This window comes from Rhamphochromis longiceps, linkage group LG17 (assembly GCF_057381845.1).
Source record: "Rhamphochromis longiceps isolate RC_006_pf linkage group LG17, R_longiceps_female_GT1.1, whole genome shotgun sequence".
Lineage (NCBI taxonomy): Eukaryota > Metazoa > Chordata > Actinopteri > Cichliformes > Cichlidae > Rhamphochromis > Rhamphochromis longiceps.
In genome coordinates, this window is record NC_140573.1 from 33,475,165 (window position 1) to 33,498,708 (window position 23,544).

General features: G+C 40.7%; 3 protein-coding genes across 4 annotated transcripts; 2 read left to right on the forward strand and 1 right to left on the reverse strand.

Moving 5' to 3' along the window:
• Nucleotides 1-748: 748 nt before the first annotated feature.
• LOC146650028 (uncharacterized) lies at nucleotides 749-4,331 on the reverse strand. The gene is made up of 7 exons (XM_085385840.1): nucleotides 4,320-4,331; nucleotides 3,660-3,752; nucleotides 3,367-3,423; nucleotides 3,106-3,264; nucleotides 2,655-2,871; nucleotides 2,426-2,514; nucleotides 749-1,089 (listed from the first exon to the last, which is right to left on the reverse strand). The coding sequence occupies exons 1-7, from the start codon at nucleotides 4,329-4,331 to the stop codon at nucleotides 988-990; spliced, it is 729 nt and encodes a 242-aa protein (XP_085241966.1). The 3' UTR covers nucleotides 749-987.
• A 1,112-nt stretch (nucleotides 4,332-5,443) lies between these two features.
• On the forward strand, nucleotides 5,444-14,034 carry asb15b (ankyrin repeat and SOCS box containing 15b). Its single transcript, XM_085387553.1, has 14 exons — nucleotides 5,444-5,563; nucleotides 5,828-5,936; nucleotides 6,584-6,636; nucleotides 6,778-6,909; nucleotides 7,039-7,203; nucleotides 7,293-7,399; nucleotides 7,518-7,656; nucleotides 7,740-7,911; nucleotides 8,258-8,418; nucleotides 10,415-10,559; nucleotides 11,386-11,541; nucleotides 11,644-11,746; nucleotides 11,831-11,984; nucleotides 12,114-14,034. Exons 2-14 carry the CDS (start codon nucleotides 5,830-5,832, stop codon nucleotides 12,281-12,283), a joined length of 1,764 nt encoding a protein of 587 aa, XP_085243679.1. The 5' UTR covers nucleotides 5,444-5,563; nucleotides 5,828-5,829; the 3' UTR covers nucleotides 12,284-14,034.
• An 860-nt stretch (nucleotides 14,035-14,894) lies between these two features.
• Nucleotides 14,895-21,846, forward strand: lmod2b (leiomodin 2 (cardiac) b). 2 transcript variants are annotated; one of them, XM_085387700.1, is made up of 6 exons: nucleotides 14,895-15,511; nucleotides 16,008-16,484; nucleotides 17,496-17,756; nucleotides 17,844-18,059; nucleotides 18,768-19,223; nucleotides 20,784-21,846. In XM_085387700.1, the coding sequence occupies exons 1-6, from the start codon at nucleotides 15,236-15,238 to the stop codon at nucleotides 20,808-20,810; spliced, it is 1,713 nt and encodes a 570-aa protein (XP_085243826.1). In that variant the 5' UTR covers nucleotides 14,895-15,235; the 3' UTR covers nucleotides 20,811-21,846. The 2 variants fall into 2 exon arrangements, with proteins under 2 accessions (XP_085243826.1, XP_085243827.1); XM_085387701.1 differs by having other exon boundaries at nucleotides 14,896-15,511; nucleotides 18,771-19,223; nucleotides 20,784-21,845.
• Nucleotides 21,847-23,544: the final 1,698 nt, after the last annotated feature.

Below are 23,544 nucleotides of genomic sequence, written 5' to 3' on the forward strand. Positions count from 1 at the left end.
ATTTTTTGATTATTTTGGACATACTTGGGCTCAAAAATACACATTATTGCACGTATAGGTGTTGCATAACCCACTTGTGAAGTGCATTTTTATACATTACATTATAGAAAGCAAGAATTCCATGTGTGGACTTGCGTAAATATACTCCAGTTAAAGGCCGATCTCTAACCACAGGGAAACGGCCAGTTGATGACAGTGTAATGATATTTTGATTTGAGGTTTCAATGATATTTTTAACTGCGACTCCCAAACTGAATCACCACCTGAATGGCTCCAGTTCAGAATAGCAGATAAAGAACCTGGTCTTTTCAGAAGCGTCAGACAAACTGATTTAAACAGCAGCCAGGATGAGAAGCAATTTTTGACAGCTATCCAGCCACTAATTTCTCCATTTGTGCCTTGTCCTGCCTCTGACCCGGAAATCATCTCAGCGCACAATCATGACGAACAACGCTATGACTATACGAATAAGTTAATTTGTATTTAAAAATATTTGTCATTCAAAGAGATCTATTCTCAGTTTGTTCATGACAAATAAATATGACATCCATATTCTGTTTTCTTGTGCCATACAAAATGCAAGAACTTTCATCAACTCCATTAAGTGGCAGCAGTAAGCTAGTGGAGAGAAAGAGACACATTATGCAGCTGTGCATCATCTCATTTAATTCACATTGGTTCAAACACATAACTAAAGATGTCCCGTTTTGTTGCCACGGTTCCCCTCTTCTTGCTTCACTTGCTCAGATATCAGGTTGGAGGAAAAGAATTGAGAGATAAAAAACAAAACAAAACATAAGACCGGATTCTTGTGGCGTTGTTTGCGAGATAGCACCAGTTGAATTCCGCAATCTCTCATACAGCAGCTTTAGTCTGTGCCTTGAAGCCATCAGATCACTCATTTATCCAGCAGACTCGTGCCAACAACAGAACAACCTGGAGAGCGAGTCGTTCTATTGCCGTCCAGTTTTTTTCCCTTCCTTCTTATTAATCATGCTTCAGAGAGGCAGTCGGCGTTTGGGTCATTTTAGTAGGTTGCATTTGAATATTTTCAGTGCTGCAAACATGTAAACGCCTTCGGGACCTGGACTGGAGAAACAAACAAAAAAAAAAGAGCACCCAAATAATGTTTATCATACAAAAACAGCCTCAAAGTACTGCTGAATTTTTGATGAGCTGTTGAACTTTAGAAGAATTGCCTTCCTGGAAGTGCCAACTAAAATGAAGACTCATTAGGAAATAGGCTTTATTAGACCACACAGGCCAAGAGTCTGTACAGCTGAGTTGAAGTTTTAACACTAAGGGCGATTCTCTTTAGAAGAGGTTCAAAATAGATACCCCAAATTAGGGTTTCTTTATCCAGAGAGGACCGTGCAGTCCTCTTTGAACTGTTAAAAAGCAGCAGCACAGCTGTGGTCCCGTGCTTTCTCAGCTTGCATTACGGACCATTTCTGCACTAATGCAGTTATCTGCCTGAATAACCGAAAGCCAAGAGTGCACTTCTGGAGAGGTTGTACACAGGAAAAAGAGTTTTGAGCTTAATGCTTATGCCATTGTGCAACAAGCCATCCATCTTTCACTGCTTATCTGGGTTTGGGTTGCAAGGGCAGCAGTCTGAGCAGAGAAGACCAGACTCCCCACACCAGCTCGCCCATCCGGGGGTGACACCAAGAGATTCCCAAGCTAGCCGAGAGATGTAGTCTCTCCAGCGAGTGTTTGGTCTGTCCATCGGCCTCTTCCCGGTGGGACATGACCACAACAACATACCTAGGAGGCCTAGTCAGTAGCTTGAACAATCTCAACTGACCCCTTTCAATGTGTAGCAGCTCTACTCAGAGTTCCTCAAATGACAGAGCCCATTCTTAGAAGGAAACTCCTTTCTGCTGCTTGTATCCACGAACTCAAACTTGTGGTCACTACCAAAAGCTCATGACAATAGATGAGAATAAAAGTGCAGATTGATCAGTAAATTTAGACCGCTTTGCTTTTATGCTTAGCCCTCTTATTACTGCAAACGCTACTCCCAACCAACCAGACTCATGGAAGTAATGCTTCCTGTGAAGCTACATAGCATGTCTTAAAGGAGGTGTTACACCAACATGCACACAATTTTAATACCAAATAGGAATGTCTGGCAGGTTTGTTTAACATATTGATCATATTTTACTGATAAAAGTACACCACTATAAAGTGTTTTCTATCGGTATTAAACTCAAACGTTTTGTTGGCATTTATCCATAAACCAGCATGGATGAATGAAATTGTTGACTCAACAGTACTTGCTGGGGAAAAAAAACAAAAAACAAAAAAACGATTTGATGAACTGTTGCATTCTGTTAGAGATTTTACTCACTAATTTGTTGGGAATTTCAGGGCAAGGAAAGTTGATAAACTTACTGGGTTAGGGGTTTGATGGTTTACTCACCAGCCACAAAAACACACAAACAATGACACAAACTGCAATGGAGATGGTGACAAAAATCAAAAGCGTCAAGTTGTCGTCCTCCAGAAACTCTGCAAATGACAAAAAACAAAAAAACAAAACAAAAAAAAACAAAAAACAAAAAAATACACTGAGTACACTTTCCCCCCCATTATTTTCTAAGTTACATAAAGCACCCAAGTCCGGTGCATTAACTGCATTAACATTGTACCTGGTGTTTGTTGAGTTCTAAGGTTAGGTGGTGACTGGGATGTTTCTTGAGGAGTCGTAAATGTTTGTCGAGTACTTGGGCACGGTGGTGGTTCACATGAGAAATCAAATAGTCCTCGATCAGCTCCACGTAAGAGGTTTTCCATGTAGTCAAAGTAAGGGCCAGATGGTATGTGCTGTTCCTGATAGTGGCAATCAAAGTACTGCATCAATATTTCCTGTGGGAATCAGATAACATGCTCATTTGAAATAACTAAATTACACAATTAAGTGTACAAAAACAAATTCTGCCTAAAACTGAGTTTCAGTGTTCTCTTGCACAGTGAACCAGTGTGCTTCTACAAATTAAACTACATCTCATTTTAAAACTATGCATGTCACAGTCCAAACGCTATTTAAAATAAATATGCTGTCAGAAATGCATATAATGAATGAGGTCGATGATTACCCACCACTTTCATATGGTCAAACTTCAGCCACACAGTTTGGAGAATTTCAATAAAAATAAGCAGGCTTTCTCTGTTGGTGGATTTGTCACCAAAATTGTTGGTCAATCTCTCAAGACTTTGCTCCAATGGATAGATATTTAGCACCACCCAACAAGTGCCAGCCTGGAGAGGCATGTACAAAAACCATGAACAACCTTTGTCAAACAAAAATAAAATTAAAAATAGTAAAAGAAATTTGCTCATATTTCTTCATTTCATACATACCACCTCGTTGGGAACATAACTAATGGGAACCAAATAGTCACTGGGAAGATCCTGCTTCTATAGGGGAAATAGGGACCATCAGAGAGGTTTTTGTTAAAAAAAAAAAATCCAACAGAATTGTGATTAAAAATTAAAAATTTCTTTTATCCAAGCATAGCAGACCTCTTTGGTTATCATATTGTCAGAAATAAGAAAAAAAGATTTCTGTAAGTTCTCCAGAGGTTAACTCTGGGCCAAGAAAAGCCCCGCAACATAGAACAAATGTGACATACATCAAGCCTGTAGCAACTCACCAACAGTGCCACTCTATGGAGATCGGTTACTGGTGACCCATATTCAAAGCAGAGAGTCAAATTTGTCAAGAGACTCAGGAGGAGAAAAGGCACCTTTGGGATGAATATGAAAGTATTGCTACATCATACAGTGTATATGCTTTACATTATGTATAGTCATTTAGAGTTATAAAAATAAATTTGGGATTGGTGACGTTTGTGTGCAGTAGCAGAAATGAGATTTCACCATAGTCTCACATTTAAGTCTAACAGTCCCAGTATTGTTTAAGCTATATAAATGTAGCTATATATAATTTTTTAGGGTTTAAAACAGTATAAAACTAGCTGATGACAATAAAATCTTGCTCTAAGTGCCACCTTAAATTTACTGTCAAATATAGCATAAATAGTACAGTTTGACATAAGCATGGGCCACTGTTTAAAAAAATTAAATTATAAGGGAATTCAATTAGTCACACTGTAAAAATTTACACAAGCAAAGCTGGGATTACTTGTAAGAGTTGCTCTGATATTTTGTTAAAACCAAGATAGCTAGCTCTAGTTTACGTTGAACTTGCCAGCGGGCAAGCTAGCAGCCCATCCCAATTACAGTAGCATCGTTTTAAGTAAGATATGAGATCAAATCCCATCAAACAAGGTCTCACTGCCCGTTTGGCCTACCTTGACATCCATTACCAACACCTGCACCCTCTGACTGACAAAAGTGAGGGGGAGGAGCTGCAAACGGCCTTTTATGGAAACCCTTGGACGCAGGGAGGGAAACCCCATGAAATATACATTACTCTAGTTGCAAGATCTATGCATCAAAAAATAAAAAAATAAATATTATTTAATGACAATACTGTTTATAGCCACTTTATATTAAATGATTAACCATGTTTTTGTTTTGTTTTTTTGCTTTGTTAAAGCTCTCGTTAAAGTCATTAAAAGAATTTCATTGAATAAAAAAATATTGAAATGATCTAATTTCAATATGCCGTTAACATAATTTGATATTTAATTACATTTTTGGTTATTTTGGATTTGATTAAAGCTATCTTAAATTGTTTGTTTCTTTGTAGTTAGTTAATTTGCTAATATCCATTTCCCTTTTGTATCTATTTTTCCAAAAATTCTCCTATGTCAGTTCCCCAGACTTTGGCAGCTTATGGTTTTTAAACATTTTGCTGTAACTGCTTTCCCTTTTATTACTTTATGATCAAATTTTACTATGAATCATGATCATCAAATAATTAGGGGACAAAATACCCCCCACTTTTTCAAAACTTCAAACAGGCCAAATCAGCTCAGTCCCTTTCTGCTAGATATGGGCATAAGTGTAATATACTTAAGGTTGAGAGACTGTTAATGTGGAGATCATTCTGGGCTTTGAGAAATTACCACTGACATTTTCCACTATTTTTTCCAACATTATACAGGAATGAATTATGCAAATCAATCAGAAATCAGCTGCAGCCATGTGTCCTTTCACTGTCTTTCCATGTAAGCAGCTTTGGAAGGGAAGTATCCCTTCTTTTGCATACATCTGATTCAACTTCTTCATTCACATTACTGGGATGTATATTGTTAAGATTATTAATTATATGTAGAACTTCTTCATCATTTTATTATTTTGAGCTAATGCAATGAATGCAGGTTTCCAAAAGTCAGGTCTCAACTTCTCACAAGCTTGCGTGTTTCAATTACATGGGAACAAATAACTTCATTCGACTGAACACACAGTGCAGAAGTACTTTGTCTGCTGCAGTTGTAAGAGAAGACGTGGAAGGCATAGTCTGAGCTGAGGCAGGTCATCTAAAGCAGGCCACATCTAAATATAACCCAAACAGCTTAACACACTGCAAAACAAAAACACAACCAGGCTGTGAGCTGGAGACCTCAAGGGGACTTATTCAGATCAACCGGTGAGACCGACTAATATGACTAACATGAAATGCAAGTTAAGGTTGTTGTGTAATTTCCAATAGGACTGCTTTACATTAGCATGCTTATGTCCTGCATGAATAGTGGTGATACCGTGCCAGAAAGTTGCATGCTGTGCAGAAAGCACGATCTACAGACTGATAAGGTTTCTACATTGTATAATTCACCTTCATACTGTACGCGAAACTCCTATTTATGAAAAGAATTCAAGTGCCCCTTTCTCTTGCTTTTGTCTCTACATATAGAAATGGAGGACTTTGAACAGGAGGCCATAAATGAAGACTTGATTGAGTTTGCTATTCGAGAGAGCATTCAAGATGCCTACAAGCTGCCATGCTCAGTGCAAACAGATAGGTATGGAAAACCAAGAAGGGTCTTTAATGTTTATTATTAATGAAAATTGACAGTTAGGTCAATAAGTATTTGGACAATCATACAGATTTTGTAATTTTGCCCGCATACAATGTCACAGTGGTTTTAAATGAAACAATCCAGATGTGATTGAAATGCAGACTTTCAGCTTGAGTAGCATTCCCAGTATGCTTCAGATCACGATCTGTTCTCATTCTGAAGCATCATCCAGTCACTTTTGCAGCATTTGGCTGAATCCGAGCAGAGAATACAGCCCTATGCACATAATTCATCCTGCATCTAACCAAGTCAGAACACTGTTGAGGAGGTAGGCGTACCATTGTCAAAGTCTACAATCAGCAGAATGTAAATACAGAAGGTTTACAACAAGGTGCAAACCACTGGTTATGCTCAAGAACAGGAAGGCCAGATTAAAGTTTGCCAGAAAACATTGAAAAGAGCCTGCACAATTGTGGAAAAAACCAAGATTATATGAACTTTTACTATACTTAACCTGTACTTATGGACCTAACTGTATTGTTAGGAGTTGTTTATGTTCCAAATTAACAAAATTTTAAGGCAATCAGCAATCAAAAGTATAATGAAGCTCTATCATAGTGTTTCCAGAGTAAACGCTTTCATTTTCATAGGAAAAACACAAATAGTGTGGAGTTTATGAAGATTATGGCAGCCATTCAAAAAGGTAACGTTCCCTTTAATCATGTTTGCCTTTTGCATGCGGCATTAAGCAAAGACGCGCCTACATTTAAACTCACTGTTGGTCATAAATATTAAAAATGTTTCCCTGTGAGTCTCCTTGTGGCTCTTGTTTGTATCTTGGCAGGTGATGTGGATGCGCTGCAGGAGCTGTCAGGTTGCGCGTCTGCCTTCAGAGAGAGTGACAGCAGGGGCTGGCTGCCTCTGCACGCAGCAGCTGTGCAGCTGCAGCCAGATGTCCTCCACACAGTGCTGCAGGGTGAGAGTGAAAACCAGTGTGATGTCAGCTTGATCAAACTATTTAGTGGAATGTAAGCTACAATTACTGGAGCAGTGGGCTGAGTAGATTTCCACCTTTAACGCAGTCTTAATGGTGTTCTTGTTGCAGTGTTGGAATCCACCGACCTGACCCTGGAGGAGCAGACGGAGGACGGTGATACGGCTCTGACTCTGGCAGCTGAGGCCGGCCAGGTGGAAAACATCAAGCTACTTCTGAAGCACGGAGCTTCACCGCACAACAACAACAGCAGGAATGAATCACCTCTGCTAATCGGTAGCACAACACACTCAGACAGCTGACACAACACCTTCATTATTATGCTTTTTTTTTATGGAATCATTTTTTGTTTTCCATTTTTGCAGCAGTGAGACAACGCTCATACGACATGGTTCTTTCCCTCATCATGGGCGGGGCCTTCGTAGAGCAGGTGTGTCTCACCAAGTGGAGGGCCATTCACGAGGCAGCAAAGGTGAATGGAGCTGAATCTAAACTCAAAGTTCAGGTTTAAGCACAAAATTTTATTTTTCTCTAGTTTTTATTACCTTTCTTTCCTTCTGTGTTCATGTGTGTCCTATCCCTCACCCCAGGAGGGTTGTGCAGCTATTATGATGCTGTTACTCCGACATGGAGCCAAAATAACAAGCAGAGACGGTCATGGCGTGACACCGCTGGGGATCGCAGCTGAACATGGCAACTCTGAAGTTTTAGACATACTTATACACCACGGTAAAACAGTATATGTTGTATCATGCCTCATAAAAACCTCCTGACGGGTCAGACATTGCTGTATTTTCTCTGAACTCCACTAGGTGGTGATGTGAATGCCCAGGCAAGCAATGGAGACACAGTCCTGTATGATGCAACCGGATCTGGAAACCTGGACTGTGTCAAGCTGCTTTTGGAGCACGGAGCCAACCCAAATGTTGCCAGCTACGCCTGCCAGCTGCCCATCCATAGAGCTGCGTATGAAGGATACATACTGTGAGTTCATGCAACTTTAAGCTCACTCTCAAACCCAATAACATCTGACTACATTCAACAACATTCTAACTAATAATCCCCAAAATAAATAACTTGACCAAAAACACTTTCCTCTAGTTTTGCAGCCAATTTGAATGTAAAGCATCTGTCTCCGCAGCTGCAGTGCTTTCTCTGTACTCATCGCCACAAAGAGCCCTCTGTTTATCACTGTTTTTCACTTCTGTCACTGAATAACAGTAGAGCTCACACCACGATCTAATGAACATTTTTGTCTCTGTTCTGTTTTGTGTTTTGCCCCGCTCTCTTCCTGTTTATCTCCCACCCACCCGATCTTCTTTCTCTTCAGAATCCTGAGGACTCTCATCCCTATCACCACAAAGAGAGCTATTCGCCTCTCAGGCCAGAGCCCTGTCCACTCTGCTGCAGACGGGGGGCAGGTTCAGTGTCTAGAGCTGCTTATCCAGAAGGGTTATGATGTCAACGCCCTGCTACATGCACACATCTCTGGTACGAATCAGCTGGATGCGCACGTGCACACAACATCAACTCAGGCCATTTAGTTATCATAGTGAGTTTCTAAATTATGCAGGACTAAAGCGGTACACGCAAATACACACATTCGGTAAATGCAAAGATGCACGCACATGCAAAAAACAAGTGCAGATGAAAACATCTCTTCAGTGACTGTGAAGGGTGCTTCAGCCCCCATCACTGATAAAGTTGTGGTTCATATTTGCGACATTGCACTGCAAAAAATGCAAATCAGTGTGAAGTTTATCCATCTGAACACAGGACTAAACATCTATACACTGGACTACAGGGAGTGCAGAATTATTAGGCAAGTTGTATTTTTGAGGAATAATTTTATTATTGAACAACAACCATGTTCTCAATGAACCCAAAAAACTCATTAATATCAAAGCTGAATGTTTTTGGAAGTAGTTTTTAGTTTGTTTTTAGTTTTAGCTATTTTAGGGGGATATCTGTGTGTGCAGGTGACTATTACTGTGCATAATTATTAGGCAACTTAACAAAAAACAAATATATACCCATTTCAATTATTTATTTTTACCAGTGAAACCAATATAACATCTCCGCATTCACAAATATACATTTCTGACATTCAAAAACAAAACAAAAACAAGTCAGCGACCAATATAGCACCTTTCTTTGCAAGGACACTCAAAAGCCTGCCATCCATGGATTCTGTCAGTGTTTTGATCTGTTCACCATCAACATTGCGTGCAGCAGCAACCACAGCCTCCCAGACACTGTTCAGAGAGGTGTACTGTTTTCCCTCCTTGTAAATCTCACATTTGATGATGGACCACAGGTTCTCAATGGGGTTCAGATCAGGTGAACAAGGTGGCCATGTCATTAGTTTTTCTTCTTTTATACCCTTTCTTGCCAGCCACGCTGTGGAGTACTTGGACGCGTGTGATGGAGCATTGTCCTGCATGAAAATCATGTTTTTCTTGAAGGATGCAGACTTCTTCCTGTACCACTGCTTGAAGAAGGTGTCTTCCAGAAACTGGCAGTAGGACTGGGAGTTGAGCTTGACTCCATCCTCAACCCGAAAAGGCCCCACAAGCTCATCTTTGATGATACCAGCCCAAACCAGTACTCCACCTCCACCTTGCTGGCGTCTGAGTCGGACTGGAGCTCTCTGCCCTTTACCAATCCAGCCACGGGCCCATCCATCTGGCCCATCAAGACTCACTGTCATTTCATCAGTCCATAAAACCTTAGAAAAACCAGTCTTTGAGATATTTCTTGGCCCAGTCTTGACGTTTCAGCTTGTGCGTCTTGTTCAGTGGTGGTCGTCTTTCAGCCTTTCTTACCTTGGCCATGTCTCTGAGTATTGCACACCTTGTGCTTTTGGGCACTCCAGTGATGTTGCAGCTCTGAAATATGGCCAAACTGGTGGCAAGTGGCATCTTGGCAGCTGCACGCTTGACTTTTCTCAGTTCATGGGCAGTTATTTTGCGCCTTGGTTTTTCCACACGCTTCTTGCGACCCTGTTGACTATTTTGAATGAAACGCTTGATTGTTCGATGATCACGCTTCAGAAGCTTTGCAATTTTGAGACTGCTGCATCCCTCTGCAAGATATCTCACTATTTTTGACTTTTTTGAGCCTGTCAAGTCCTTCTTTTGACCCATTTTGCCAAAGGAAAGGACGTTGCCTAATAATTATGCACACCTGATATAGCGTGTTGATGTCATTAGACCACACCCCTTCTCATTACAGAGATGCACATCACCTAATATGCTTAATTGGTAGGCTTTCGAGCCTATACAGCTTGGAGTAAGACAACATGCATGGAGAGGATGATGTGGACAAAATACTCATTTGCCTAATAATTCTGCACTCCCTGTATATATGTAGAGCAATATGCAAAGTCAATGCTTGGTGATGTTGGGATTTTCTAAAGTGATGAAGTTTCCAGTCCTCTTAAAAAAGTCGTTTATATTTGTAAGCACAAGTACTGTAAATGCTGCAGAGAACTACGGGGACCTCAGGAAGACTCCTCTCTACTTCGCTGTGTCCAACGGTGATGTGACCTGTTCGGAGAGGTTGCTGGCGGCTGGCGCGAGAACTGACCTGGATCCACTGCGATGCATACTGGTTGCTATACGTGCTGAGAGGTAAATAACGTATGTACATACAGTGCTGTAAAAAAGTATTTGCCCCCTCCTGATTTTTTTGTCACACTTGCATGTTTCCTATCATCACACATTTTAAAATTAGACAAAGCTAACCCGAGTAAATACAAAGTACAGTTATTTAACAATGATTTAATTTATTAAGGGAAAAAGCTGGTCCAACCAATCTGGCCCAGTGTGAAAAAGTAATTGCACCTGCTTGGTGCAATTCAACTGTAATTAACTATATTTTTTATAGAAAGCTGAATTTAGTCACTATTCACTATTCAAACCCAGGCCCGATTATTACCTACTGAATGAGGAATTTGTGTGAAAAAGTAAAGGAGGCTAAAAGATCTCAAAAATCAGCTCATTGTTTTAAAATTTAAAGAAACTTAAGAACAGATGAGAAACAAAGTCATTGCTATATATCAGTCTGAAAAGGCTTACAAAGCCTTTGTAAAGCCAACATTTCCTGGAGTGCTTGGCCTACCAATATTACTCCAATAATTATGTCATGTTTACCAAAATGTGGCCTAGTCAAAGCCAACCACTTATTAGATTTAAAGGACAATTACTGTGTAAAATATTTAGTGTTTACACAGGTTACCTCTGTCTATTATCTGAAACATGCTCACAGGCAGTGTGACAAATATGCAAAACAGTAAGAAATCAGGAAGTACGATTAGGCAAATATTTTTTTAACATCACTATAAATGTAATTTGACTATACAGTACATGTAATTTCTGACTATTATCATTTCTGGTATTGGCAGCGCTGTGTTACAGCAGAGGCATTAAAATCTTCTTTTTTTATTTCTGTAACCAGGTTCGACTTGGTGGAGCTGTTGCTGTCCCATGGAGCAGAGGTTAACTGTTATTTCAGAGTGATCAGCAACACGGTGTTCCCCACAGCACTGCAGTACTGCTTCAGAGACCACGTCATGCTGCGATTGCTGCTCAACAGTGGATATCACGCTTACAAGCACGTATACCTGCTGTGAAATTAGTCGATATTCGATTTATTTACAGAGGATATGTAGTTCAGATTCATCAATTTCATTATCGGATTTTTGCAACCGTACAGGTGTTTCCAGTGCGGTCATGGTGACAGTGAAGAATTGGATAGTACCTGGACTGAGCTGCATAACCAAGCCTATCAGATTTACAGTCAACCGAAAGTCATCTCAGTAAGAGACACTACAGGCAGACACACAGACCATCTGTTAGCTAACCTCTACAATATGTCACTTCCCTTTTCTTTTCTTTTTCAGTTCTGTGAGTTTGTGTCAGTATCATGCCTTGCTCACGTTGTAGGCAAAGTGGTAAGGATGCTACTGGACTACGTCAGCCATGTCAGCATTTGTTTTAAGCTCAGACAAATCCTGCAGAGGAGGCCGGAGTGGGATGAGATTTCTGACATACTGGGTAAAACTGCAGAGACAAGTCTGTAGATAAGAAAAACGTGCAAAACATGCACTCTAAAGCAGAGAAAAACATGACATTTTGAAAAGTGATTTAAAAAGCTGGAGGTTATGTGTGTTTCTGTGTCCAAAGGGAAGCCACGGTCTCTGCAGCACTTGTGTCGACTGGTAATCAGAAGTCACATGAGCCTCAGGACCTTGAATGACCCTGAAACTATGGCTGCTGGTCCCTTCCCCCCAAGGCTGATGAACTACCTGACCTACAGAGAGCGTGACCTGTACGGTGACCTGTTATCTGTGTGAAACACGTTTTATTTATACATGTGACTAAAGTGTGAAAACAGCCAAAGTGCTCATTTAATGCAATACCTTATTTCAGTTGTTTTTTTACAGACTGAATTAAAAACCAAAAAATGAATGTCTAGTATATGAAATAGATGTCCCTCACACAAGTGTTTCAGTTCATGCATGAGGAGAGCTGAGCAAGTGTGACCTGGTCCTGGACCTTTGCAGGGCGACGTGTGTTAAACCTTGGATGCACGAGTGACTGGACCCAACATTCTTCCATAAGTGGGTCAAAAATGGCCTGTGTTAATTATGCCGCTTTTGTTATTGTGATTAAAAATAATCATTTGTGTTATATTTTATACTATATTTTGGTTCAGACAAGAATGATTTGATGTTTGAAATATTTTTTTCACATTTAGAAAATCGGAAATGAAAAAAAAAAATACAAACCAGCAACAGAACAATGTCAACATCCATTTTGTTTGTGTGTCGGTATGAGCGATACTTCCTCTCTTTATATTTTCTTTGTCCTCCTGTCTGTATGAAGTTTTGACCTATTTCTGGCTGTAATCCCTTCACACAGGTACATTGATTTTGTCGCACTGACTGCTGACTTTATGATCTTCGTTACTTGGATCTGAAATCTTGTTGTCTTCGATTGGCTTTTTTTCCTGGGGCCCAGTTGTGACTTTTGTCACTGTGATTGTGGTTTGCCGTTGGGAGCAACCTTCCAGCCGGCTTCTCATATGTGATGCAGCAAGCTCCTTTGAGAGCTCGGTGAGGACGACCCGTCATGCAGTTGCGATACCAGATACCAATGTGAAGCTGCACCACAGCACCATGGGCCACCTCTGTGTTTTACACTGGCAGGTGTAGGTGCCAACAAACCGTGGAATGTGATTAATTGTGTTTTTTTTTTAATCCTTTCTGGTATTTTCCTCCATGCCGTACCGCTGAATGCAAACTCTGTGCTGTAAACCTCTTCAGAAGACACTGCACAGGAGGCAACATTATCTGTGGTGATGTTGCGTCTTGTCTTTTTGAACCTAGTGCAAAACTGCTGGACCGGGATTTCCCCCAGATTCTGAACTTCTTCCCCTGACTGTCTCCCAATACAAACCCGTCCAGTTCTTGCATAGGGGATGCATGCATCACAGACTCAGAAGAACTTTTGGCTATGACAAGCTTGTTTGGCATCTACTGTAGAAATTTGAACCTCCCCCTGAACAGCACAAGCTGTTTATCTACAGTGACACAATCACTGTAAGTGGTAAATGTGTGCTGCCTGCTAGTTCTTGCTGTTTAAAATAATCTTCTTAACGTGTTACACTCTTTGTGTTCAATAAAATATATTTTCCTGACAGTCGCAGTTGACAATAATCAAAGGTTCCCATGAAATTCCATAGGAAATGATTACGGGTATTTTCTGGCCCACTTATGGAAGCTTGGGGTAGTAACACAAAAACTAAAACTTTGTACATGTATAAAAGGTAAGTTAAAAATGTCATTGGCGTAATATCAAAAACACTTTTTTAAGGAATAGTTGGAACATGAAATTATAACAACTTTTCATTAATTAGATATTGCAAGGAAAAGACCACACCAGATCCTTTTTGACCCACTTATGTGTCTAAGGGTTAACAAAATCTCAAGCCCACATGGCCATTAAAGAGATGACGGGTAAACCTCGCATTAATTGTTTCAGCCTTCTTTTTTAGTGTCTTGACAATCTGGTGTCTTAAAATGTAAACATAAAAGTCATAATATCAGTGAAATATAATAAACTGTGACATTTACAAAGTTGTGTAACCTCTGTGTCTTTATGATCTGATGACATCCAATTACCAAAGAATGAATTTATTGTTTTCTATTTGAGTTAATAGTCAGGAGTCTGTGCACAACCAAAAGAAAAGAAATCAAACGAAATCAATTCTTGCAACTGATATTTTTTAAAACCAAAACTTTTAAACAAAACGAGGTTTAGTATTAGTGGACATTAGTGAATGAAGAGACAGAATCTGTGGTGAGCACTCTACTGAATTTAAAGCCTGATTTCATGACCAGTAATACCCACTGTTCACCCCCTAACACAGCTTAATTTTCCTCTAGGTTTGAATTATTGGGAGGTATTGAAAGGTGGGATCTGAGGGAGAGCCCAGCCACCTTTTGAAGGAATCTCAGTGGCCACTACCCAAAACTTGTGGCTAATAAAATATATGTTACATTTTAGGTCCCATTTCTTTGGTGGGTAAACCAACTAAAGTTGGCAGAATTCAATATAAATAAGGCTTTTGTCCCTCACTCAATATGTTTATCTACTATTTTATGTGTTTATAAATTCATCAAGACTGGCATAAAAGAGAAAGAGAACTTTTTGCTGAAGGATATGTAGCGGCCAAGCCTGTGCCGTTTTTTCAACTATATGTCATGCGTCTTACTTCTTGTGTTGACTATATTCTGAGCCCAGTTGGCTATAAACAAAGGTTACAGACTACTACATTGACAGGACACATGGTCTCTGAGCTCACAGGCTTTTTGTGTCTCTGCCTCTCAGAGCAGCACCTCCCAAAAAAAGATGCTGCATCATGGTGCCTACACTTTAGTACGTTCCCCTCTGATCCCTCTCTTAAGGCCTGAACAGCAGCTGTGGAGATTAGAGAGGAGAGGCCACGGACACACACGGAGGATCTCCGTCACATAAACTCGGTTGGCCAGGACAGATCTGGTTCAGACTGGAGTGGGCTTCAGTGGCAGAAGACTGGATCCAGAATATGCCGACAACTTTTTTCTTTGCCATTAAGGACCTGAATTAACTTTGAATTTCTACTAGTTTCATAGTGGACCGTATCTTTTGTTGGAATTTCCAATCCCAAGCGTCTTCATTTTGGGGTCTACACCAGATCATAAGCAAATCAAGAACCGGCCTGTCTGCATTTCTGTCACTTCTGTGCTTATCACACTTTGGCCATGAGCTGTTTTGGGTATCGTCGAGAGCTGAGTAAGTATGAAGACCTTGATGAAGATGAGCTTTTGGCTTCTCTCAGCGCCGAGGAGCTGGCTGAGTTGGAAAAGGAGCTGTCGGACATCGATCCTGATGCCAATGTGCCCATAGGACTCAGACAGCGAGACCAGACAGATAAGACCCCGACAGGCACCTTCAGCAGAGAGGCCCTCATGAAGTACTGGGAGAACGAGACACGTAGACTGCTGGAGGATGAGTTAGGTGGAGCAAGTCCAAAACTGGTTAGTGTTAACATTTATTTTATTTTTATGTTTTGGTTCTGGTGTTCTATTAGTTTTGCTAAAGAACAGAGTAACTTAAAGTAACATTATTACAAATTCTTCTAGTAAGACGCTGTCCATATCACATGATCCTGCTAGCATTTCAAGATTTTATTAACTGTATTAGTCTAAAGAGCTTGGAAAGAAAAGCATCTGGACTTCTTTAGGTTGCTTGAAGACATTTCACCTCTCATCCGAGAAGCTTCTTCAGTTCTAAGGTCAAATGGTGGACAGTCCCAGATTTAAGTCCTAGCGGACTGTCCCCCAAGAGGGTCATGAACCCCCTGTTGATCCTCTACCTAGATCTGACCTTAGAACTGAAGAAGTTTCTCGGATGAGAGGTGAAACGTCTTCAAGCAACTTAAAGAATCCAGACGCTTTTCTTTCCAAGCTCTTTAGACTACGATGGTCTGGATGACTGAGAACCTTCACAGACATTAACTGTATTAAAATACAGGATGAAGAACAGGAGGAGGACTGTGTGACAGAAGAAACCAGTGAAGGAGAAGAGGACAAAGATGATGAAAATGAGAAGGAGCAAAAAAAGAATGAAAAACAAAGTGAGGAAGAAGAGGAAGCAGAGAACAGTGATGAAGAAGAGGAAGAAGAGGAAGAAGAGACGGAGAGTGAAGAAGAACCTGTAACAGAAGAGGAGGAAGAAGAGGACGAGGAGGAAGAAGAGCAAAATAATAAATCAAAACCTGAACCGTCAAAAAATTCAGGGCAGGTGACGTCGTGGGCCGAGAACCTAACCCTACTCAAGCCCCAGAGGGTGGAGCCTATTAGGCGGACTCCTCCTCCTCCTCCTCCACCACCTGCTGACCCGAACACCACTGGAAACCCAACTGTAGTCGATGACGCTCTGCAGCGAGTGCTTAGAAATGACTCTGAACTCACTGAGGTTAATCTCAATAATATAGATGACATCTCACAGGTACAAATAAAATTCTTTCATAACAAACTAATTTCACAAAATATCTTCACCAACATGTCACAGGAAATGCAGATAACTATGGTTATAATAACAATAATAACAATTAGCTGCTGACTAAGAATTGCATGAATCACAACATTAGGTTCATTTAGGTTTTGATCCTTCTGTGTGTTGCTTCACTTGTGTTATCATAAGGCAATCAAACAAAACAGGTTTGCAATCAGCTCTATCGTGAGTTAAACAAATTTGTGACTTTGTGAAATTTAAATCTATAAGCCTTGTTTCCAAATCCAGCAGTTTTGCTCAACTTTTAGCTAAATTTCACAACCTGGCAGATGAAGATACAGGAAGTTCTTTACAGGACACTTTGCAGGCCTTTTTAGCAAAAAGGAAAGAACTGAGCAAAATGCTAATCAGCTATCTTCCGATGATGACTACATTTTTTAGCAGCTTTTTAAATTTTATCCACATTAGCATCCTAGAAACGAAGTCATGAGATGATCACGTTAGTTTCCAAATTATTTCTCATTGACTAAAATAGATGCTTGCAGCTGTCACCCTGGCTGAGGCTGGCAAGTCCAAACCACCCATGAGATTCAGGGGTCGGCAATCGATTTTCCTAAGGAACCACATTAAAAACTGAATGTGTTGGAAGGTTTGGAGTGGTGTGGCTTTCCAAAACAGTCCCAGTTTCTCATGTGCTCTAAAATCGGTGTTTGATGCTAAAGCCATTCTGGTGGGTTGCACAATAGAAGCAGGAAAGTTACTCATACAAGTTGCGGCTAATTTTAGTATTGTTGTAACAGCAGCTTGGGACCAAGGCTTTGTGTCAGTGTGGTAAACACTGGCCTTTCTGAAGTGTCAGATGACTTCAGGAATGTCCTGGCGTCTATGTGGTGGTGGCAGTGCTGAAGGGAACAGAATCATATTATCTTTCACTTTTTATAATGCTCTGTGCTTCGAGGTTCTGATATGTCTGAAGAATATAAATACTAATAATTTACTTCTCAGGAAACTCTCATCCGATTTGCTGAAGCATTGAGGTCAAACACACACGTGAGAACCTTCAGCCTCGCAAACACTCGAGCTGACGACCACGTGGCTCTGGCCATTGCTAAGATGCTAAAGGAGAACTCCTCCATCATCAGCCTGAATATAGAGTCTAACTATGTGTCTGGAAAAGGCGTGATGGCTCTGGTTCAAGCACTACCAGGAAACAACACCTTGACGGAGCTCAGGTTTCATAACCAGAGGCACATGTGTGGAGGACAGGTTGGATTTCTTCCTTCTCATTCCTATTCTGTGTCTGTGCTGTGCTAATGACATCATGACATCATCATGAGCAAACACGTCTTGCAGGTGGAAATGGAGATGGTGAAAATTCTGAGGGAAAACTACACCTTGATCAAACTGGGTTACCAGTTCAACCTACCTGGGCCGAGAATGAGCATGACAGGGATCCTCACCAGGAACCAAGACCGCCAGAGGCAGAAACGGCTGCAGGAGCAGAGGCAGCAGCAGCAGAACCAGCAAGGGGCACAAGAAGGAGCTGTTAACCCCAGAACCACTGCACTGGTTTGCAGCTTTACTTTGTCTAGCTGGACAGCATCCCGCACCCCACTTATACTAAAATTTATACTGACTTTACTGTTTTCAAAGTTCTTATTTTTGTGAAAAGGAGTAAGATCTTCATCATAAATGTTAACTCCAGAGCTGACGATCACTCCAAGGTCATCGTTGACACCAAACTACAGAAGGAAAACTGGGGATGCTAGAATAATAAGGAAATTTAAAAGAGAATGTAAAAATTAAATAAACACAAAAATCTCCTGAAATCTCATTAAAATGTTCCCTGATGGCTTTATGATTTCAATCAGAAGTCATATTTAATAGGTCATGGTATTTATTTTGCAAATTATGTCCAATTTTAGAGTAAAATAAGCAATAAATCAGGGTATTGTTGAGGGTGTAGCTGCCTTGTTATTGATAAATTGCTATGTCATCAGTCTGCAGTGATGTCACAGTCTGATACTACTCATTTTCGACACCTAGTTCAAAAACAAAAAAACAACTCCCTTTTAAAAGTTGGACGTCACTAACCCCTGGGTGAATGAATTTTTGGCCATTTATTATATATGTATTTTTATTTTTCACAGTTCCTCTACAATGCTAAATGAACACCTGCTCAAACTTTAATGCGCACCCTTTCACCTGCACAGCTTTTCCAGAAATATTACTTTTTCTGTTTATCCATTTATTTGTCTATGCGCCTTTCTCTGCCAGCAGAGAGGAACGCCAAGTTCATCACCTTACAGCTCACCCAGGGCCTCTCCCTGGTCCTCACCTAAACTGCCCCGAAACGACCTGGCTAAAAAACAGACACCCCCTGCGCCACCTCCTCCCCCACCTCCACCCCCGCCTCCTCCGCCACCTCCTCCTCCACCTCCTCTCCCGCAGCAGGAGAAGAAAAAGCCCACGAGGATGATTGCAGAGGTTATCAAGGCGCATGAAGCGGGCAAGAAAAAGACGGTGAAAACAAAAGGGAAGAAGGGGAAGAAGGGGAAGGTGTCGGGCAATGATGAGACAAACGGCATCCTTAAGGAGCTCAAAAATGCCCTTAGGCCAGTGTCGGTAGAGAGGAGAGGGGAGGAGGGCAGCAGGCCATCAACACCAATGAGGTCAGCCCATGATCAGCTGATGGAGTCCATCCGCAATAGCAGCATGCGCAATCTGAAACGGGTAAGTGGTGTTAAATTGATGTTTTTCTAGCCCCAAATTTGCTTCTAATTACTAATAGTCACATTAAAAGTTGTAGCAGACTGAAACTTGATTATTTAGAAGTGCACTCAGCCAAACATTGTGTGAGGTTAGAGTGCTTCGAGCTTTAGTGTGAGAAAAGTTCAAAATTCAACACTCAAGCAGAAACACAAGCAGACGAGCAGAGCTCTTGAAGCAAAATTGCAGAGTCTCTCGAAAGCAAACTGAACAAGCGGGGAGTTTAATTTAGATGTGTATGCACAGAGTCAGCGGTGTCTGAGTCATCTCTGTGGCTGACATGCTATGTTCTGTCTGTAGAGGGTAGGCAGGCAAAAGGCTACTTGCTGCCATCCAGCACTTTGGCGTGATCACAACGCTTTTACAGCCAGTAAATAATAATGACGTCCAAACAAGTCAAGTATTTTTATTTTGAAGAGGCAGATTAACTGATATGGAGGAAAATATAATAGGACAAACAAGAGGGAACTGCAAATGAACCCATCTGGACTTTGTTTTTCTGCTATTATTCTGAGAGCTAAACTATTTTTACCTCCGAGAAAAGAGATGCTTTTGAAGCTTTATTACAGCTCTTCACATTGTTAGAGTGGAAAATTAGCTCTGCCCTCAGCTAGCAGGGTCTCCAAGTGTAGCTGTGAAATTCCAGCCACTTAATGCAGGTATTTATAGAAACTGTTGACTGAAACTTAGATAAAGACAGACACAACACCTTACCAGAACACAACACGGACCAGCAACACACATTTAACACATCTACTGACACCAGCGAGGACATTACGCACATCACTGATGCAATGCTCCAGTTTGTGTTAGTCAGAAATCATAATGACACAATGAAAATGCTGTATCCTGCTATTACAACTAGGAAAATAGTTCATCAATGGTAGCCAATGCGTCTGGGTGATGAATCTAATAGATGTAGCTAGCTAGCTTAGCATTAGACTGGGGAAGGGAGAAAACATTAGCTAATGTACAATAACAAAAATTTCATAAATATGTGAACCGATAAAATTACTTGTCGTCATGAGTTGACCCCTAGATTGCTTTAGATGCTAGCAGGTTGCCGCCATAGCCTATAGTGTGCGTGAAAGACAGCAATTTGTCTGCAAACACTTGCTAACTACTTACCGGGTGGTGGCAAACCTTGAAAAAGTGCAGCGCAAACTGGAAACAGAGAACGTTCGCCTTCAAAGTAAAAGTTGTGCATCCAACAGATTATAAAAGGTGGTTTACAGTTTGCGTGGGACTCTTCACAGTTTCACTACTGCTTGTGGAGTAGTTGGCAAGTGTTTGCAGACAAGGTGGCATCTGCCATGGAAAACAGGCAATCTGGTAGTGACCAAAACAACTTCAAGGACGTTTTTGCCAAATGGTTGGGGAATAAACATTTTTGCCCAGGCATCCAACCACCGTGCTTTCTTGCTTGATTTGGGTCAAACAAAATGTCAGAGAGATGAAAGTCACGTGGTGAGCAGTAATGTGCATTAATACCTCCTAGCTTGATTATATCATTGTCTTTTCCAGGTGGAAGTCCCTCGTCATCTACGATAAAAGTGTCATAAAAGACATCATCTTGTTATCATTTGGATACTGATGACGATGGACTGACCGACGGTGGTGAATGATGACAGGTGAAAACTTGGGTTTTCTAAGGAGGCCGACGTGAATTCTTACTCATAAAAAATACACTGGAAATTTGCACTGCAATGACAGCTTTACATTTTAAAAATGTTGAATTTGTTTTTTTTAAGTATTCACAATAGGAATTAGGTACATGGCATTTGTATTTTAATTTGTGGAAGGAGTGAACTAATTTGTTTACTGACAAGTTTTCTAAATCGCTGTTTCCTTAACTGTAAATATGATTTGTTGTGGTTGAACTGATTTAAATATAGCTAAATATAGCCACCTGCTGTTTACAATACCACTTGTGGAAGGATGCAGACTCTTTTCTGACTCTTTGGTTTCTGGATGAGCTCCATTTGAAAGAAAGGGGTCAGGCTGTTAAAGGGAAGAATGCAGTCAGTCCCACGGAGCCACTGTTTTTGTGTTTATCAGTGAGTCAGCTTACTGGTCAAGCGCCACTGATGCATATTCCCACTTCAACACACTCACAATACACCCACTCAAGATAACACGCATTAAAGCAAGGCTTTTGCGCTCTTTGAACAATTCACAGTGCATGACAAGCGAAGAAACTACGCAAACAAGCGTGATTAAAAATTTTATAATATCAAATAAAAACTGATGAGCCCCATATTTGTTCAGCCCGGTGAATGCCAGTGAATGGCACAGCCTATGACCAGTAGCCTAGCTTGGGACGACTAATGACAACTAATGTTTGCTAATGTTAGCCACCTTTAAATAACTTTTTGTAAGTACCAGCTGTTTTTTAGCAGTGTGTGCTGAAATGTATTTTTTGGATGTGTGTTACTTTCTAACAGTTGGTGTTTCTTTTAAGCTACACCGAGTTTCTCCAGAGGTTTTGCTTTTTGGATAAGCTGCCATTGTAAACAAGAACGTGCTCTTCATGACTTGCCTGGTTAAATAAAGGTTCAGTTGACTCACTACACCATTTTGTGGTACAAAGTGGTATTGCACAAATGTCCAGGCCTAGTTCAACTTCAGCTGATATCACTTCAACTCAACATGCAGATGTTTGAGATATAAAGTTATAGAGCAGCTTTAGTTAACTTTGGAAGGTTTTAATCCTCTGAGGTGTAAGTCATCATAACCTTAACCTTACCCAATAAACCCTGTTGAATAGATTTTTTTTAACGTTTTGAATAAGAAATAGAATAGATTTGACGCATGTCTGTAATTCAATTCAATTCAATTTTATTTATATAGTGCCAAATCACAACAACAGTTGCCTCAAGGCACTTTATATTGTAAGGTAGACCCTACAATAATACATACAGAGAAAAAAACACCCAAATCAAATGACCCCCTATGAGCAAGCACTTTGGTGACAGTGGGAAGGAAAAACTCCCTTTTAACAGGAAGAAACCTCCAGCAGAACCAGGTTCAGGGAGGGGCAGCCATCTGCTGCAACCGTAAAAAGGATGATTTCTGTTTATCTTGATTTGAAGACTCGGGAGAGCATTTTAATAAAAATAAGAGGTGGCATCATGAAAGTAACAATAAATATTTTTAAATGCAGGAATTTATTGTAATCCTCCGTAAATTTAAAAGAATAATACTAATACAGTGCAAAAGTGGCATAAGTACATTCACCAGTCACTTTGCGAGGTATATCTGACGTGTACTAGACTGAACTCCCTTTTAGAACACTGCCTCAGTTCTCAGTGGTATAGATTCAAAAACCTGCTGGAAACATTCCTCAGAGATTAATAGTCCATATAGATAGTCCATATTAACTGTCAGCATCGCACGGCTGCAGGTACACATCCATGATGCGAATCTCCTCTACCAGACCCCAGAGGTGCTCTATTAGCTTCTATCTGACTGTGGGGGCCGTTTTAGTACATAAACTCATTGTCATGTTCAAGAAACCAGATTATCTGAGCTTTGTGACATGGCAACAGTATCCTGCTGGAAGCAGCCATCACAAGATTGGTAGACTGGGGTCATAAAGGGATGAACAAAGGGCAGAATGGATCCATTCTTTAAGGTTGTTTACACCAGAGTCTGATCCTACCATCCGGATGGCGGAGCAGAAATTGAGATTCATGAGAGCAGCCAATGGGTTTTCCAATATTCTATTATCAAATTTTGAGAGCATCAGTTTCCTGCTTTTAGCTGACAGGAATGGTACCTAGAGTGGCTTCTGCTGTTATAGCCAATGTACTCCAAGTTTCAGTTAAATGCATGCAGAGATGCTCTTTTGCATTTGGCTGTAACAAGTGGTTTTTGAGTTACTGTTGCCTTCCTATGACCTCAAAGCAGTTTGACTATTCTCCTCTGACCTCTAACAAGAAGGTTCTCTCATCCAGAGAACTGCCACTCACTAGATGTTTTGACCTCTTTTGGGTTACTTATATTACCTCTCTTCCCCATTCTGATCCTCAGTTTGAACTTTATCAGGTTGTGGTATGCCCTGTTAGAGCAGTCACACTGACATGATAGTCAGGTGCTAGTGAGATGACAAATCAGAATGGAAAGAAGGAATGACGTGTCAAGAAGAAGATCATATGAGGTGGGGGATGAGAGTTGAGAGAGTGAAATCAAGAGACTGAGAATTGTGATCTATTAGTGTCAGCCATCCTAATCCTGGTCTTGTGTTTGTTTATATGTCTTGGAAGAGTTCCCCAACTCCTAAATC